Here is a 17,507-nt window from a genome sequence, read left to right on the forward strand (position 1 = left end):
GTAGCATATTTATTTATATATATATATATATATATATATATATATATATATATATATTATAATTATATACATATGTATGGTTAATCATATATTATATATATATATATACATAAATATAAGCTTATATTAATATATTAGTATATATATATATATGTCTTTATTGCATAAATAAGAGAGTTCCTCTTTGACTTCCAACCGTGCACAACGTGTCTCCCTCTCGCTCTGCATCTGGATTCTCTTCCATCTGGGTCGCGGGTGTGCCAGGGCTAGTAAAGTGTGTCCCAAGGCCTCTACACCATGTGAGCCTCGTCCACTCACACCCCCCCTCTGCGTGCCTGGTGACACCTCCTGCCACACCCGTCCCAGCAACGACAAGCTGAGCCATCAGGCGAAGATGGATCTCACCGGACTCTGTGCACGGGAGGATCTACGCCTTAGAGGAGCTCCCCCAGGTAAGACCTTTGTTTGATAAATTAGGGTGGTGAACATGTGGGGGTGGTCGGCGGAAGAGTGAGTGTGCGCAGTGCTGGTGGGGGCGGCTGGGCTAGGTCTACGGGGTTCCCATGACTTTGTCATGTGCTGCGATGGGAGGGGTTAGTTTGTGGGGTGTATCATGGCCCCTTTATGGGGTCACTTAGGCCGAACCCTGAAATGGGTCCTTGGTTAGTTTGTGGTCCATGGATGCTCCACTCCAGCCTAATACCCGTCGTGCCCCTGCCAGCACGGCGCCTACTCATTTGGATGTCACCATTTTCCGATATGCAAATCGCCTATAATCTCTGTCATTCACTGGTCGAACCTGGGTTTACAGGTAGTCAGGGCCGAATGGTGAACTGGGCAACCTTCCCAGTTCAGGTAGAGGTTTTCCAAACTGACCACCATAGTTTGGTTTTTCCTCTACTCCCCTGACTACTACTACTATCACAATTATGTTAATTAAAAATTTGACTATACAATTTATCTAAAATTTATCTGTAACTAACTCATGATTGTGACTTGCAAGAGCTAATGGTTATTTATGCAATAAAGACATATATATATATTAGTATATACATATGTATAAATATATACATTTATTTATAAATAAAAATATTTATATATATATATACATATTTTATATGTATATAAAAAAATAACGTAACTATTAATATACTTAAAATCAATAATAAAAATTAACGAATAAATAATCAAAGATTAATCTAAAATAACTAATCAATTAAGGCTATAATAGTATATTTAAATTTATTATATATCGTCGTACTAATTCAGAAAAGACCTAAGTGCAGTGGATGCTTTATTCAGAAAAGACCTAAGTGCAGTCGGTGTTTAATTCAGAAACGACCGAAGTGCAGTCGATGCTCAATTCAGAAAAGACCTAAGTACACAGAAAAAAAGCAACAAAAGACCTATGTGCAAGTATGTATTTACTTATGGCTAAATCGCGCGATATATATGAAAAATCATTTTGGCAAGTCAATCCTGACTGCTGATAGGTAAACGTAACCTAATTAGATAATTGCTTACATGTTAATATATAAATACATAATTAATGATGATTCGGGTGGCGTCTGGCTACTCACTAGCCAGTCAAGGTCTGTCTCAGTCCTTACAGTACGAAAGGATTAAATATTAAATTATTTATTTACTAAGTTGGCAGATTAGTGCAATTGATTTAGAATCTTTATATAAAATTTAATTTTACTTGGTAGTGTTTTTAAATTTATTTATAATAGTTTTTTCTTATTTATTTTTAGTGGTTGGGGTTTTAATTAGAGTCGCATTTATAGTGTTACTTGAGCGTAAAATTTTAGGTTATATTCAGATTCGTAAGGGTCCGAATAAGGTTGGTTTTACTGGTATTTTACAATCTTTTGGGGACGGAATTAAATTATTTATTAAAGAACAAACCATCCCCCTTCTTTCTAATTTAGTTCCTTTTTACTTCGCCCCAGTTTTTTCTTTATTTATAGTTATTTTGCTTTGAAGAGTCGTTCCACTTAGTTCTTCTTTTATTAATTTTTATTTAGGGGGCTTATTTTTTTTTGTTGCACTAGATTTGGTGTGTATACTTTAATAGCCAGAGGGTGGTCGTCTAATAGAAATTATGCTTTACTTGGTGCAACCCGCGGGGTAGCGCAAACAATTTCATATGAAGTTAGAATGGCTTTAATTTTTTTGTCTTTTATTTTTGTTATTGGCTCTTTTAATTTAAATGAATTCCATTTGTATCAAAGTTTAGTTTGATTTATTTTAGTGTCTTTTCCTATTTTTTTATGTTGGTTAGGTTCTATTCTTGCGGAAACTAATCGTACTCCGTTTGATTTCGCTGAGGGAGAGTCTGAGTTAGTTTCCGGTTTCAATATCGAGTACGGGAGTGGGGGGTTTGCTCTTTTATTTTTAGCTGAATATGGTAGAATTATTTTTACAAGAAAGCCTCCCAACATAACCGCTGCCAGGCCGCCAAGCTCCGATAACCACCATGAGGCATCAACGACGCGATAACCCCATCTTCTCAAAATTATTAGCCCGAACCAGGGCTTATCGAATTGTGTCATGTCTGTCTGTCTGTCTTTCGATAACTCTCGAACGAGTTGACCGATTGACTTGAAATTTTGACCATATGCATATTGGACAAAGTTAGGAAACGAGTTCGAAGATGGGTGACATTGGTCCAGTGGTTGACCAGTGGGGGTCAGCCGAGTGGGTGGAGTATTATGCACCAAAATTTCAAAATTGTCGTAGAAAGCTGAAATTTGGCATATAGGTTGCTAGTGGCTCCTAATGAAAGAATATGAAGTGAAATTGGATAAATAGTCAACCGGAGGTACCCGAGGGGGGTGACCCATACCGATTTTTCCAGATCATCCAATCGAGCTGAAATTTGGCATAGAGGATGCTAATGGCCCGTAATGGAAGAATATGAAGTGAAATCGGTAAAATTTCATATTCGCGGACCCGTTGGGGTGACCCATACCGATTTTCATAAATTGTCGCAAAAAGCTGAAATTCGGAACGGTGATGCTTAATGGCTTTTCATGAAATTATATGAAGTCAAAGATGAGCAAAAGGTAACCAGAGGGGCACTAAGGGGTACTCATACCGATTTCTAAGAATTTATATATTCAGGTAAAATTTAGTGTGGAGTCGAAAAAAACATACGATTAGAATTGAGGAGGGTGAATTTCGAAATTTTTATACGAACAGCCTCCACTGTTCGTGGTATTTGATGCCAAGTAATAATACCAACTGACGTTAGTTAATACAAGAACTAGTAAAAAATAGTATAACATTCTGACAAACATGGGTTTACTAATCAACCCTGGTTCGGGCTGAGCAAGGCTGTACTGATAGGTTTTTTATGTTGCTAAGGAAATTTTTTTATGTTGCTAAAGAAATTTTTTTATGTTGCTAAGGAAATTTTGTTATGTTGCCAAGGAAATTTTTTTATGTTGCTAAGGATTTTTTTAGGTTGCTAAGAATTTTTTTATGTTCCACAGAAACGTTACTGAGAAGTATAATCATAATGATACCGAAAATGATACTGAAAATCATGAGCATACTGAAAATTATACTGAAAATCATAGTCATACTGAAAATCATAATCATACTGAAAATGATACCGAGAATCACAATCATACTGAAAATGATACTGAAAATCATAATCATACTGAAAATGATACCGAAAATCATAATCATACTGAAAATGATACCGAAAATAATAATCATACTGAAAATGATACTGAAAATCATAATCATACTGAAAATGATACTGGAAATCAGATTCGTAGCTCATATCCCTTCTCTGATTGGTGGAGGTAGAAAACCGGCAGCCAATCAGAATGCAGGAATGTCACGGAAAATTTCACGGGACGGACTTTTCGAAATTATAATATAGATATTGTTATGTCTTATGTTTCAATTAACCCAGAATGTCCGTTAGTAGAAACTTGGAATTTGCCTGCCCGTTTCTCGATGTTTATCTAAAGGAAGTTCCATACACTCGTAATATATTATTTAATTACCATTTTGATGGGTCGCTTTCAATTCATTACATGGAAGGCATCCGAATTCAATTTTAATAGTTACAAAAAATATGTCTGGCAAGTTGGAAGTTTTTTATACCTCGTCATGCTTAGGGCCGCTGAACTCGTCGTCTCTCCTTTACGATCCCGACGTCCTCGTGGGTCTTCCAGAGTGTAGATCAAATGCCAATGGAAATGATGCGAGTTAACCCCAAGGTCCTCCCTGAAGTAATCCAACCGATTCTCCACATTTGTGTCTCGTCCAGTAAAATTTGAATCAACTTCTATAATTGTCTATTCATTTTTAATAAATCAAGTTAAACTTTTCCAAACATGAAAAGAAACCTGTTGCCCTGTCCTATTTAATATATACATATACGCAGTTTTGTTGAATATATAAGAGTGAGACTCTGTGACGGATAGTCATATAGTCTCATTGTCACGTTACGTTGTCAGTTGATAAAAACCTACAGTGTGCAGTGTTTATATAGCCCGAGTCAGGGACAGAGTCCCTGACTCGGGCAGAGTCCCGGACAGAGTCCGCTTCTAAATTTTTGTCAAATGACCAGTACCAACTACAATTCGCAATTGCGAACTGCAGTTTGATATTTTTGATGTTTAAACGTCAAAAATGTTCCCATGATCCAGCATGCAAAATTTCAGCTTACTTGGCCAATTTCAAAAATCAGTATGGGTCACCCTACTGGGTCCTCCTTGCAAAAAGAATCTTAAAATCTATTAAGCTGCTCTAACAGGATTATGCCAACTCTTAGTCTTCTACGATTGTTTTCCAAACCAGTGGGGGTGACCCTACTGGGTCCTTTTGTTCGTTATGACATTGGACTTTCACGTTAGTACTCAAATATATCCCGAATACCAGCTACTAACTTTTAAAATAGAAACTTTTAGAAAGCGGTGTGGGTCACCCTTTGGGGTTACTTTTGTTTCACTTTGCTCGGTTTTAACTTTATATGCTTTCATAAGAAGCTATTAAGTATCATCGTACCGAATTTCATCTTTTGAAGACAATTTCTAAAATCGGTATGGACCACTCGATAGGGTCCCTCCACTTAAAATTTTACCAATTTCACTTCATATTCTTCCATTGGGGGCTATTAGCACCTTTTCTACCAAATTTCAGCTGGATTAAATGGTTTTCAAAAATCGGTATGGGTCACCCCCTCGGGTCCCTCCAGACGCAAATTTTTCTAATTTCAGTTCATATTCTTCAATTAGACACCATTAGCAACCTCAGTGCCAAATTTCTGCTTTCTGAGACGATTTTGAAATTTTGGTGCATAATACTCCACCCACCTATATGACCCCCACCGGTCAACCGCTTGACCGCTTTGGCTCATCTTCGAACTTAACTCCTCATTTACCCCATACAACATGTGTACCAAATTTCAAGTCGGTAGGATGACTTTAACGAGAGTTATCGTAAGACGGACAGACGGACGGACGGACATGATGGTTCCATAAGCCCTGACTCGGGCTAAAAATTAGCGATAAAACTGAACGAAATGCAATAAATTTTAGAACGGGAAGTTAACTTTACAACTTTTTAGTCAGTTAATCCCATTTTAATCCCACTTTTCGACTAAAATTGATGGTGTTAGTTGGACTAGAGATTAGGGACGAAGAATTAAAATTATAAAATGTGGGATTAAAGATTGAGATTAAAGATTATTAATCCCCAATCCTAATCTCAATACCCAATCCTTAATCCGAGATTGCCCAGTCCCGGCGACAGTAAATAGAATTATTGAAAAAGTGTTATACCCGGTCTTGTGGTGGGATTGACCTGAAGAATGGACATTTTAATTTACATACAGATATTGCAGATATTGTACACGATGATTTATAACAAACCCTTGTCGGACAGACTCTTTTAAGCAAAACGGGCTGAAGAACAAGTCTGGCATCACCTCCCAGATTGCAGGCATTCGAAACCCTTTTGTATCGGGACGAGTAAGAAGACAGCTCGCAAAAGCTGTTATCCACACTTTTGGATTTATCATTTCACTGTCTCTGCAAACGCATGCCATGCTCATGAGACTCGTGTAAGGACTGAGACAGACCTTGACTGGCTAGCGAGTAGCCAGACGCCACCACAATCATCATTGATTATGTATTTATGTATTAACATATAAGCAATTATCCAATTAGATTATATTTACTTAATCAGCAGTCAGGATTGACTCGCTGCTGGGTATAAAAGCCCAATCAACTCTGTATCTCTTAACCATTCTCTCACTGGCTTCGATAGCTAGCTGAGCTCTGATAGAGATTAGCAGCAATAAACCAGATGTATGTTAAACCGATGCGTTCAACACAGGCATTTTCTTCCTCACGCTAACCAAGCCCTGCGATAGGCCTCTGCAGAGGAGTGCAGAGCACACTAACTGTGTACAGGCCTCACTCTCCACGACCGCATTCGAGTCCGTATCCTCTCAACCAGGCCTGATCCTCTCTCTCTCACTCCCTGTTCTACACACATGCACCAAACTGCACCCGTGAATTCGCCGCTCTCCTACTTTCCTCCGTGGTATCAAACCACCAGCATTGGCCTGACAACCCAATAGCATAGCAGTAAAGCGACCTCACACTCGGTAGGTCCCTTTGAGCTGCAACAACAATTAATCTGTTATGCCATAATTTACATACTTTAAACATGCGTGCAATACCCAAAAATATTTGCCGTAGTTCAGAGCTGGGATAATCCTGATTAAGGATTATGGATTTTAATCCCGGATTATGGATTATTAATCCATAATCCCTAATCCAGCAATGAGAGTTTTTTGTAAATTAATCTCAATCCATAATCCCGATTTTTCTGGAATTAAAATTAATCCGGAATAATCCCATTAGATGTCATTAATCCGTAATCGTGATTACGGATTACTAATCCTGATTAATCCCAATCATGATTACTAATCATGATTACTTATTCATGATTAATTCTCAATCTGGATTACTCAGTTCAATTTCCACAGTTCCATTTTATCCCACTGTGTAACTTGAAGTCTCAAGTTCTCACACCTTTGTCCTGTCAGCTACTATTTGAAGAGTCAACATGTCCTCGCTGCCTTGTGCTACATATATCAATTGAAACTGGCGTTTTAAATATTTTATGTGGAACCACATAGTTGAAATTTGTTGCGCTTGATATATCTGTAGGTAGTGTAAAATCATTAATCACCAAATTAATCCGGATTATTAATCCATATAATCCTGAAATTTCCAGAATTTGTGGATTAATCCGGATTAATCCTGACATGAATTAATCTGACGAAAATAATTTAATCACAATCCACATTATTTTGTAGTTAATCCATAATCCTTAATCCACCCTCAAAAACCAATAATCACCCAGCTCTGCCGTAGTTCTATCACTGCATGTCGATGGTTTGGATTGAAATATGAGTACAGTGACGTTTTTGGACATATTTGACCAATGTTGGTAAGATTTGGGGGGGTTTGCAGGGCTAGGGACTTGAATTTCCGTCATTTGAACATTAGAAAATCCTTGTTTTCGTATGGTAGACGCATGTTGGATTTCAGAACACTTTAAAACAAATTACACAAAGAGCCAATGAATACATACATATGTACACATATGTAGGTGAGAAATGATGGATCATAAAATATTTTCTTGTCGCATTTGAAGTGTTGAAATAAGTCAAATTGGTTCCGGATCCTCGAGGTCCAAATGAGAGATTTTCACCAATTCTCTCAAAAAGGTAAAGAAACTGGCGTTGATAATTCGTGTCCATGTTTTGTAGATGCTAGCTCCTCAATATTTAAACAAAGAGTACTAAAAATTGGACTAAAGCTTTAATTATTTGTGGGGACAATTAATTGTATGCAATATGGCAGAAGATGCAAACCACAAAGTGTCGGAACGAAATTAATAATTAGTCCACCACAAGTTTATAATTAATTAATCTATTTTGGCGAAATTGAACGGATTTCCGCTTTATTACCCACATTAAAGGAATGCAATTAATATTATATGCTTACTTCACCACAAATCATATATATTTAATGATATCACTGCCTACAACTTATAATTTCGTGTGGTGAGAAATATGTAAATGAAAATAAACAATTTTTAAGTTAATGCATGTAATTTATTTAAGGTTTGAAAGACTCAAATTATAAGAAATGGTTAATGATTTTTAAGCAAATCATTGCATGTGTACATACAATTATTTATGTATGGAACTTTATCCATCAAAAATGATCATCCTCTCCAGCCCCAGCCCCAGTTCGGAGATGAGGGACGCTCAGGACTGGGAATATGTGTCCATCCAATAGGAGAAGGGCTAGGGCTGTGTCCCCTCTGTTCACCTCGATGCTGATGTTGGTATTGACGAGACCATCCAGGACGTGGATTTTGAGTAGTTGGCGGTGGAACCCTGTTTGGGACAGGGGATGAACCCGATTGAATCGGCTCTCTTGGGGGTGAAGGTCGTGCAGGGGTCATTTCCATTGTTGACGGACGTGTTCCGCCACCAGTCGGCGTTGATCCAGGAGCTGGACGGGGTGGATTTCCTTGTGGTGAACAAGCTGTTCGACCTGCGCTGTTCATGTATGGATCGCCATTAACTTCTCGCATTCCAGTAGGAACGCCATCATTTCTCATCTCCACTCGCTCTTGGTTGTAAACCACCCGCACCTATGTACACACAAACATATGCAAATGTGTGAACGATAAAAGATTAAAAATTGATACTAAATTTTATCCTCAGATAAGACTAACTTGAAGAGCTCTCATATTTGGAACTCGTGAGACATAAGTTTCCAAATTTGGCACAGGAATTTGAGGTCCGTTGGGGTTGTTCGAATTCACCGTTGTATAGGGATTCCTATCAAAAGGATACCCCATTGGTTTCCTATCAGGATACCGCTGATCCAATACTCCACAATAACTAACGGCATCCCTGAATGAAATTTTACAGATTGTTGAGTTTTATATTTCTTCAAAATACCACCAAGAATAATTATTCTTATGCCTGCAATTATTGGATCTGGCAGGTTGAGAAGTCGCTGGTTGTTCGACGCGATCCTCGTTGCCATCCGTAATGAAGACCACAACGTCGTACAACTACATTAACGTTACAATATTTCTTTCATTTTTTAACTCGTTGCTTTTGTTTGTCGGACAAATAAAACTATTCCAGAATTTGTTTCAACGCATGAAATTTTTCACGGGCTAGGACTATAATAAATCTCACCTGTCCAGTTGCTGTCCCTCTTGGGATCACCATGTGTTCAGGCCATCCACAACCACAGAAGGTTTGCTCATTTGCAGCCGGAGTCTGCACGGACCTTTCCAAATCTCGGAAAGTTTGCTCCCAAGGGATTGTTACACTGGACTCGGAAGATCTCCGAGTAATTCCATTGACTCCGGGACTCACTGTATTAACATTCACAGTTTAACAGAAAGAGCAAAATCAATCAAGTTTGAATTATGAATAATTGCATATTTTGAAATACATTGCGTAGTAAACTTATCAAGTTGGAAGAAAAGTCTGCGTTGTTGAACCTGCATAAAAAACAGTGGGCATGCATAAATGTACGCAATCAGATTGTTTGCACCACAATCACTTGGCATGGCATGTTTACCATTGGAAATTGTTCGTTATGCTCGTTGAGACGTGGTGCCATGAAAATTCGAACGGTTCCAGTCCTTGGTGCATTCGTGTTGTTCCTCACCTACCGTTGTAAATTATATGTAACATTTCCCACATTGCCGTACTTCAATTCGGAGTAAAATATTAATACGCTGATTGTGAAAGTGTAGGGGTCATGGTTGAGATGGACGACTCGAACAAAAACAGGGCCCAAATTGTTCTGAATTCTGAGAAAATCCATTCCTCGACTCAAATCTACGTTGCTTCTCATTCGGAAAGTGCTAAAGACATTTGGCTGCACGCCCTTGGTCTGCAATTGAGCACTTTCGACCTGAATCCCTTCCCACGCGAGAGGAAACTCGCCCTAATAAAGTTAATTATTTTGATTACTAATATTGCAGGTACTGAATTTCTGTATTTACAAAAATTAATCATACTCCAGTAGGATTATACGGATTCAGATTTTGCTTGAAACGGTCAAATATGTCATCAATATATTTATGCCAACGATAAAATACTACGTCACGCATTGCTGTTGAAGTATCGGACATGACCCCAAGATTTTCCTGTGCAAACGCAGCTTATATTCCATCACCAGCCAATTAGAGTTCAACTGAATTTTATGTAACATCCCCACACCTACCGAGTGTTTGAATTCCGGGTCATGAGTCGCCGAGATTATGACGTGTCCCATGTTGTGAAGATCCTGGGAAGTTAGAGAGATTATTACGTGCATACATATAATTCCATGATTTCATGTACATATAATGATAAACTTACACCATAATACTGTGGATTTGGATTGAGTGAAGAAGATTCAATAATGTCTCCGAGCATGTCAATTGTCAAAGGTACTCGTCCAGTTGGCTGCAATCACGAATAATTGTAATTGTACTGCCAACTGCATAGAAATTCAAAAGTATAAATTCGAACCGTGATAACCATCCCTGAATCTATTGCCTCTAATATTCGACCTCTAAATCTTCTCATCATTTCTAAAGTAATAACTCGAAATCCTTGGGGAAGATTAGAATCATCCAGACGATTCACGTCCTGTTTCAATTACAACAATTCATATATGTGACAATATACAAATTAGATACTTTGAAATGCATAAAATGTACACTCAGTTTCGAATTCTGTTGACGGTTTCCCCACAATTGTCCCGAGTTGCTGTCGGTTAGCTTGGGGAAGTAACCTTCCTTGATGACGCCCTCATCCAATTTCAACGGCTTTGTAAGAGTAAGGTTGTTTGCAAGCCTCTCAGCTTCATAGCTGCAGTGATGGGCGAATTTAGTACATACGTGTCTGACTTAATTTAAGGTAATAAGAAGCACTTGATGAAATCTTACCGAGCAAGCCTTTAAAAAGATGTAATTATGAACAAGTTACGAAGTGTAAGAGATAGCAAAATTTGCCTAAAAATAAAAATAGTGAAAAATTGCAAACATTTCACGGTGCATCATGAAAAACAACTCCCCCTGTAAGTAATGAAATGCATAATTTTTTTATTTGTTTGTGTGTCGTTGAAATTGTGGGACTAATTTAATTCATGACAAACCACCTTTCGATCTCTTTGTCCCCGTGGAGCATCCAGAGTGTAAATCAAGTGCCAGTGCCAGTGATGTGCTACTCAAGTAATCAGTAATTAATAAAATGGCTTAAAATAAGTAGTACTATATGCGACATTGTTTTGTGCAACCATTAATTCCCAAGTCTTCCCTGAAGTAAGCCAACCGATTCTCCACATTATTATTCCTTCCTGTAAAGCTCCCTTCAATCACCACTACAGCCTAAAGTTCACGTATGAGCAGTAAGAGTTGAGATTCACTGACTATAAAATTTTTGAGAAAGTGTTGTACCCTGTCTTGCTGTGGTACTGACCTGATGTTTATTTATATAAATGTACACATGTTAATGACATCTATACACATCTACTATATTATGGAATATGAGCAGTTGGTACCCTTGTCGTATCGATTCTTTGAGACAGAAGGACGAAAAGAACATGTCTGGCATCACTTCCCAGATTGCAGGCATTCGAAATCCTCTGGTGTCCGGACGTGTAAGAAGACAGCTCGCAAAAGCTGTTATCCACACCTTTGGGTTTATCATTTCGCTGTCTCTGCAAACGCATGCCATGCTCAAAAGTCCACGAAGATCAGGTTGTTCTAATTACACAAAATTGTACCACGCGAATTATTAAATTATTTGATTGTAAATTCGACTATTTATTGGTTTAATGTTTAATACGAAGCATAATCTGTCTCAGCTCTTGCGTTGCTCGTCTATGATTTGGATTAAAGTAGTTGTAAATTGCAGATTTTGGACACGCCGTCCCGATTCCGGACAGGTTTGGAAGTGTTGTTGGTCTATCAACACGAATTTCACGCATTTGCAAATTTGCAAAACTTTGTTTCCTGATAGTGGATGCATGTTGCGTTTCAGGGCACTGGAGAGAATTATTTCCTTACAAACACAAGTGAACAGCAATAGATATCTAGCTTATTACCAATTCGGGGGGTAAATTGTAAGAAATGAGATTTCCAACAGCTCCTCGGGGTCCAAAGTATAGCGGATCGCCAACTCTTTCGAATAAGTACATGAATTGTTGCTGAATTTCGGGTGTGACGGCCATTTTAATTTGTAATGCGTTTGGATGCAGTTAGACAAAATATGTGTGAATTGGGTGTGAAATAACAAAGTGTGTATTATTACACAAGCAGTTTTTATTCGTCGTCTCATAAATTTTGGATACCTCAATTTGCATGACATTCTGACAGGAAACCGTTATCATAATTAATTTGAGGTTGGTGAAATTAGGCCGCTGTGGTCCGTTGAATATTCCGATGTGTCCGGTGGTCAAGTGGATATTTTATCTCGTGTAAATTCGCATACATCATTTGTTTTCTTTGAAAATTTAAAATGACTAATTCCTGACTCAATATCTTAATCATAAAGCCATTCATGCACATCCTCTGTTATTATTATTAATAGCACTTTATTATTCTTTCTTTGATTTGAGATTATTCCTCATCAATGTCAGAAATCTGTCCACTGCTAAATAATACTTATGTATAGTACATGTATGAAAATGCATATATCGGATGTCCCTTAAACTTTTCTGCTTAGACTATCGTCTCGGACAAAGCGAACTTTGACCTCGGTGGTGTCATGAATATTCTCTGTTTGTCTGGAGTTTGTTATACTTGCGAGGCTGATCGTCATACGAGGAACCCCTCCGAGATCATCATCTTCTAAAACTTGCCATGCAGTCGGATTACCTGATAAAGATGTTGAACGAGATTTTTCGAAACTGCCATCCACTCGAGCAAATCTTTTGTACTCTGGTTTCACTTTAATTCCTTTGCTGGGCCAATGAGCTCTAAAGATCTGATCAAGTTGGTTACAAATTAATAGAAGGAAACTACTCCCAACGACGGGATAACAATTAGAGTATGTAATTGATGTAGTAAGTACCTGCAACTGCACATTTCCCACTGGAGACAGAAGGAGTTCGGTTAAAATTGACGATATGTGGAAGTACCACGTGGTGAGGAGAAAGTGGATTATTGCAGAAACGCCAATAATGATTAGCCACTTTTTCTTTAGTTTGGCAGTCGTACTCTGAATTTCGGCAAGGCAGCCAGTTTCCCAAATGAGAGGTTGGAGTTTATCATATATTCCGTAACCTAACTTATTTAAGGAATTGTTGGTCATGAAGAAGGGTTTGGAAATTGAGACTTTGTTTCGTTTGCTGCAGGAGAGGGGCATGCAGTTGCAGTTGGACAGATACCAATCTTTGGTTGAAAACATTCCGCAACAACTAAACTGTAATTCACAAAATTGGAACGTAATTCTATTACAAAAACCCTCACATTGTTGCACTGTACAATTTGAGGTATCGTACTGTGTGCTGGAACTCAGTCGTCAAAGTTGTGTCCTTGGACATGGGAAACAAACTGTCACGATGATTATAATAATGCCTGTCCATTTCCATTACCCTTCGGTACATTTGCTCGTTGGTGACATACGTTGATGCAGCTTCACCCACGCCAATTGTCATCAAAGAAAAGGAGCAAATTAGCAAGCAAGACAACTAGGTCACAAGAAATTTTATGCATGAGCACTTTCCATTGCACGTGCATATTCAGTTATCTCATTAAATGAAATTGATTTACGGAACACAATATTCTTCCAGGATAACCAAGCATGTGTGTCAAAATGGCAACCAGTCCTACAATGATTGAGCACATACACGATCCCTTAATAAGATAACTGCAGTTATCATTCACGTCGTCAATGATATAAAGAAAGTACTCGGCTTTGGACTCTTTGAGTGCAAATGTGACAATCAATTCAATTGTTCCGTAAATCTGAAAGTCATCCCACAGAAACGTATTTTAGTGCATTGTATTGGCCCCAGTTATAAATAGTTGTGGTTGCAGTTCAAATTACCACGAGTACAATGTTGCAGATGAGAAACTGAAGGATCAAGAGTCGCACTTTCTCCAATGGAAATCGAATCTGAGGTAGTCTCCAGTCATTCTCCTTATTCATGACTAATCCCCAATTCCTTGAGCTGGAACATTTCAATACCGTCGCTCCAAAAAACTACGAGTATGAAGAATAAAGCGAAGAAAGTGATGAAACCATCAAAATATAAAATTCACCGTCTAAATACTTTTCCAAATGAGTGGTTAGACGTAAACTACTGTAAACTAGCAACTGCTCAATTGGCATTTTTCGTTTATTTGACATTATTTTTAGCAAAAGTTGCTGGACAACTCCAGTTAACCCGTTAGGGACCAACTACACATATTTGTGTAGTTTTTTGCTTTCCCTTGGGGACCAAGTACACAAATATGTGTACTTTTTTGCTTTCCGTTAAGGGCCTGGGGGAAGTTGCTTAGAAATCACGTCAACTTTGACGATAAAATTCAGCAATGCACAAGAGGGCAGATTTTTTAAATCATGTTTAATGCGTTAATCATATCTTTAGATTTTACTTGAGTTTTTTTTGACGATCTGCCCTCTTGTGCAGTGGAGATATTTGGTCGTAAAGTGAGGACAAATTGGCTTAGAATTGCCAAATTAATGGCAGGAATTGAATTTTGAGTATCCATGGAACAAAAGAAACAACTTTTTTCAAAAACTTGAGGGACTTGAGGGAAACTTTTTCAAAAGCAGTGACAAAACCAAAGCTTTTGAACGTGAGTGTCCCATAGAAACGGTGTCAATTAATTGTGGTCGTAACCTAACAGAGCGATAATAATCTTGGGGCCCTGGCAATTATTGTTGCTAACATATAATCAAGTAAATCTTCCCCCGGGCCCTTGGGGACCAAGTACACACATTTGTGTACTATTTTGTAGTTATGTTGGGGACCAACTACACATATTTGTGTAGTTTTTTTCTTTCCGTAGAGGACCAAGTACACATATTTGTGTACTATTTTCCCGTTACGTTGGGGACCAACTACACACATTTGTGTACTGCGGAAAAATTTTCAAGACCAAATACACACATGCATACAAGTCAAAATTTTATTTTACAAAATTTTAACACGAACCATTTATTTATGCACATTACCAAAAACTATATATCTGCAAAAACTACAACTGTAGTTCGCTGCAATGCATTGTAAGACTAACGGCCGTATTCCGAATCACAAAAAAATCTCCACTTACACTCACACGTTGCTGAGTGTGAGTGTGAGTGTCGATTCTTCACTCAACCCCGTTGGTATTCCCAATGAAATTGAGTCTCCACTCACGAAAGTCGAGAATTTGTGAGTGTGAGTGTCAGCTGAGAGTGGAGTTTTCTTGTGAAGACCACTGTTGTCTTTAGTTACACTTTTTCATTGTGTAAATAATTAATTTAATAATTAAAAACGTCCTCTTCTGACGAATCCACCACCACCGTAAAAGAGTTGGGAACGCCGGTACGTGCCAAACTTCCGGTAATGACCTCTCTCGAGAAGGAAATTCTACTGGGAATAGTCGCGATTCCTAAATTTAAGTGTATAGTTGAAAATAAATCAACTAATTCGATTTGGACGGCCCAAAAGGACAAAGCCTGGTCCAAGATCAGCTTGGAGTTTTGTTCCCACTTGAATGTGACAAAAAGGTCTGGCCCAAAACTGAAGAAATCGTGGGAAAACTTGAAAAGTCGAGCAAAAAACAGGTAACCAAATGATAACCTTTTTATTTGTGTTCTTCTTAACATCAAACTTTTTGTATTCTGTTCAGGTTTCGAAAACTAAAAGAAGTCGGGGTAAAACAGGCGGTGGGAAAAACAAATACGAAATTTCATCCGTTTCGGCAAAAGTAGTGTCAATAGTACCAGCCCAACTTGCCTCTATAAGCAACCCGTACGATGACGACGCTGTTACATCTGAAGAAGAAGCTGGACGAAAGTCCATTCAAGGTTCGTAAATTAATACGTAATGCAAAGGTTGTTTAATTTTAATAAAATTTATTGAACTAGAGTCGAGCAAGACATTGGAGCGTGAAGTTATCAGCTCCATCCTGGCTGGCAATAGGTCAGATATCGGGCAGGTGTCAAACATCTCGGGTCGGATTAGTGAGTGCATACATTGATAAATTCTTCGGGTTTTATGGCATTTTCCCTAATTTAAATTGTGTCAATTTAAGGTCCACAGGAACTCTGCACGGGCGGCTTGAAGAAAGTAGTTGCACCACGTTTACACAAACGACGACTTCTGGCCGGACAAGAACTGATTATTGAAATGGAGGAGCAGGCACACGAGAAAAAATTCAATAAAAAATTGACAATCATTTCCTTAACTGTTATGTGATAGATTTGTGAAATTTATGTGAGCAAAGTCAAAAGAAATAAAGCGATTTTTATAACGGAACCATGTTTGACTAGATCGTATAACTTCTACGAAAAATGGGACAAAACTATTCTAGTTCTAGAGGGGTGACAGTATCCTGTTCATGGTCTTCATCAATTTCTTCCTCAAAAGTGTACCAATTTATCTGTAAACTTGCATTTCAAATACCTACTAGATATATGTACTTATCGATTTGTACAACTGCAAAGTACATGCCAATTGATTCAAATCAATTTCAAGTAATTATTACCTGATTTTCCAATTAATTATAGCGTCCAAAAAATAATTTCCCTTAATTTTTACTTCAACTAGTAATAATATGTTGAGATAAATACAAATTTAGCAAATTTTGACGTCAAAAGTGCAAAGTGACCAACCAAAGGTAGCTCCGTGAGTGACTAGAGAAAGTGAGTGAAAGTTCATAATTTTGTGAGAGTGGAGAAAAACAAATTGTATTCAGAATACCAAACAGAAATCTCACGAAAGTGGCACTCACTTTTTCACCCAAAGAGCCACTCACACTTTTCCGAAATCTCAACTCATGAGAGTGGAGATAATTTTCATTGGGAATACGAAATGTGAGTGGCCACTCCCACTCACACTCAAAAATGTGATTCAGAATACGGCCGTAATTTTAAATTGTTCACGCTCAGAAATAAGCGTATTTTGGAGTTTTCCAGAATAGACATGTTTTCGCCCGTGGCGGAATTTAAAATAAACTTAATTTTTAAAGAAGCAAAAAACGATAATTTTTTGAAAATTAAAAGTTTTTTTTAAATTGATTTTTTATCCCGAGTCAGGGCTTATGTACCCGTCATGTCCGTCTGTCTGTCCGTCTGTCTGTCTGTCTGGTTTGCGATAACTGCCGTAAAACTAATCCTATCGACTTGAAATTTTGCACACATATAGTATGGGTCAAATGAGGAGTTGAGTTCGAAGATGGGTGAAATAGGTCAAGTGGTTGACCGGTGGGGGTCATCGGAGTGG

At 38.0% G+C, this 17,507-nt stretch overlaps 2 protein-coding genes and 2 long non-coding RNA genes across 4 annotated transcripts; 1 reads left to right on the forward strand and 3 right to left on the reverse strand.

Moving 5' to 3' along the window:
• Window positions 1–4,111: 4,111 nt before the first annotated feature.
• LOC118436266 lies at window positions 4,112–6,074 on the reverse strand. Its single transcript, XR_004835319.1, has 3 exons — window positions 5,895–6,074; window positions 5,805–5,826; window positions 4,112–4,316 (listed from the first exon to the last, which is right to left on the reverse strand). It is a non-coding gene; the product is annotated as an uncharacterized LOC118436266 (long non-coding RNA).
• A 2,059-nt stretch (window positions 6,075–8,133) lies between these two features.
• On the reverse strand, window positions 8,134–12,390 carry LOC110851765 (phenoloxidase 2). The gene is made up of 20 exons (XM_022099659.2): window positions 12,174–12,390; window positions 11,915–12,113; window positions 11,628–11,832; window positions 11,524–11,545; window positions 11,364–11,454; window positions 11,226–11,290; window positions 11,111–11,142; window positions 11,014–11,022; window positions 10,786–10,936; window positions 10,595–10,714; window positions 10,442–10,528; window positions 10,305–10,367; window positions 10,099–10,227; window positions 9,813–10,025; window positions 9,654–9,743; window positions 9,525–9,573; window positions 9,263–9,444; window positions 9,041–9,132; window positions 8,788–8,968; window positions 8,134–8,703 (listed from the first exon to the last, which is right to left on the reverse strand). Exons 1-20 carry the CDS (start codon window positions 12,297–12,299, stop codon window positions 8,269–8,271), a joined length of 2,541 nt encoding a protein of 846 aa, XP_021955351.1. The 5' UTR covers window positions 12,300–12,390; the 3' UTR covers window positions 8,134–8,268.
• A 10-nt stretch (window positions 12,391–12,400) lies between these two features.
• LOC118436210 lies at window positions 12,401–14,505 on the reverse strand. The gene is made up of 5 exons (XM_035853762.1): window positions 14,120–14,505; window positions 13,843–14,037; window positions 13,572–13,760; window positions 13,142–13,492; window positions 12,401–13,054 (listed from the first exon to the last, which is right to left on the reverse strand). The coding sequence occupies exons 1-5, from the start codon at window positions 14,219–14,221 to the stop codon at window positions 12,776–12,778; spliced, it is 1,116 nt and encodes a 371-aa protein (XP_035709655.1). The 5' UTR covers window positions 14,222–14,505; the 3' UTR covers window positions 12,401–12,775.
• Window positions 14,506–15,404: 899 nt separating this feature from the next.
• LOC110852484 lies at window positions 15,405–16,541 on the forward strand. Its single transcript, XR_002548131.2, has 4 exons — window positions 15,405–15,847; window positions 15,913–16,090; window positions 16,151–16,246; window positions 16,318–16,541. It is a non-coding gene; the product is annotated as an uncharacterized LOC110852484 (long non-coding RNA).
• Window positions 16,542–17,507: the final 966 nt, after the last annotated feature.

This window comes from Folsomia candida, unplaced genomic scaffold (assembly GCF_002217175.1).
Source record: "Folsomia candida strain VU population unplaced genomic scaffold, ASM221717v1 Fcan01_Sc007, whole genome shotgun sequence".
Taxonomy (NCBI): Eukaryota; Metazoa; Arthropoda; class Collembola; order Entomobryomorpha; family Isotomidae; genus Folsomia; species Folsomia candida.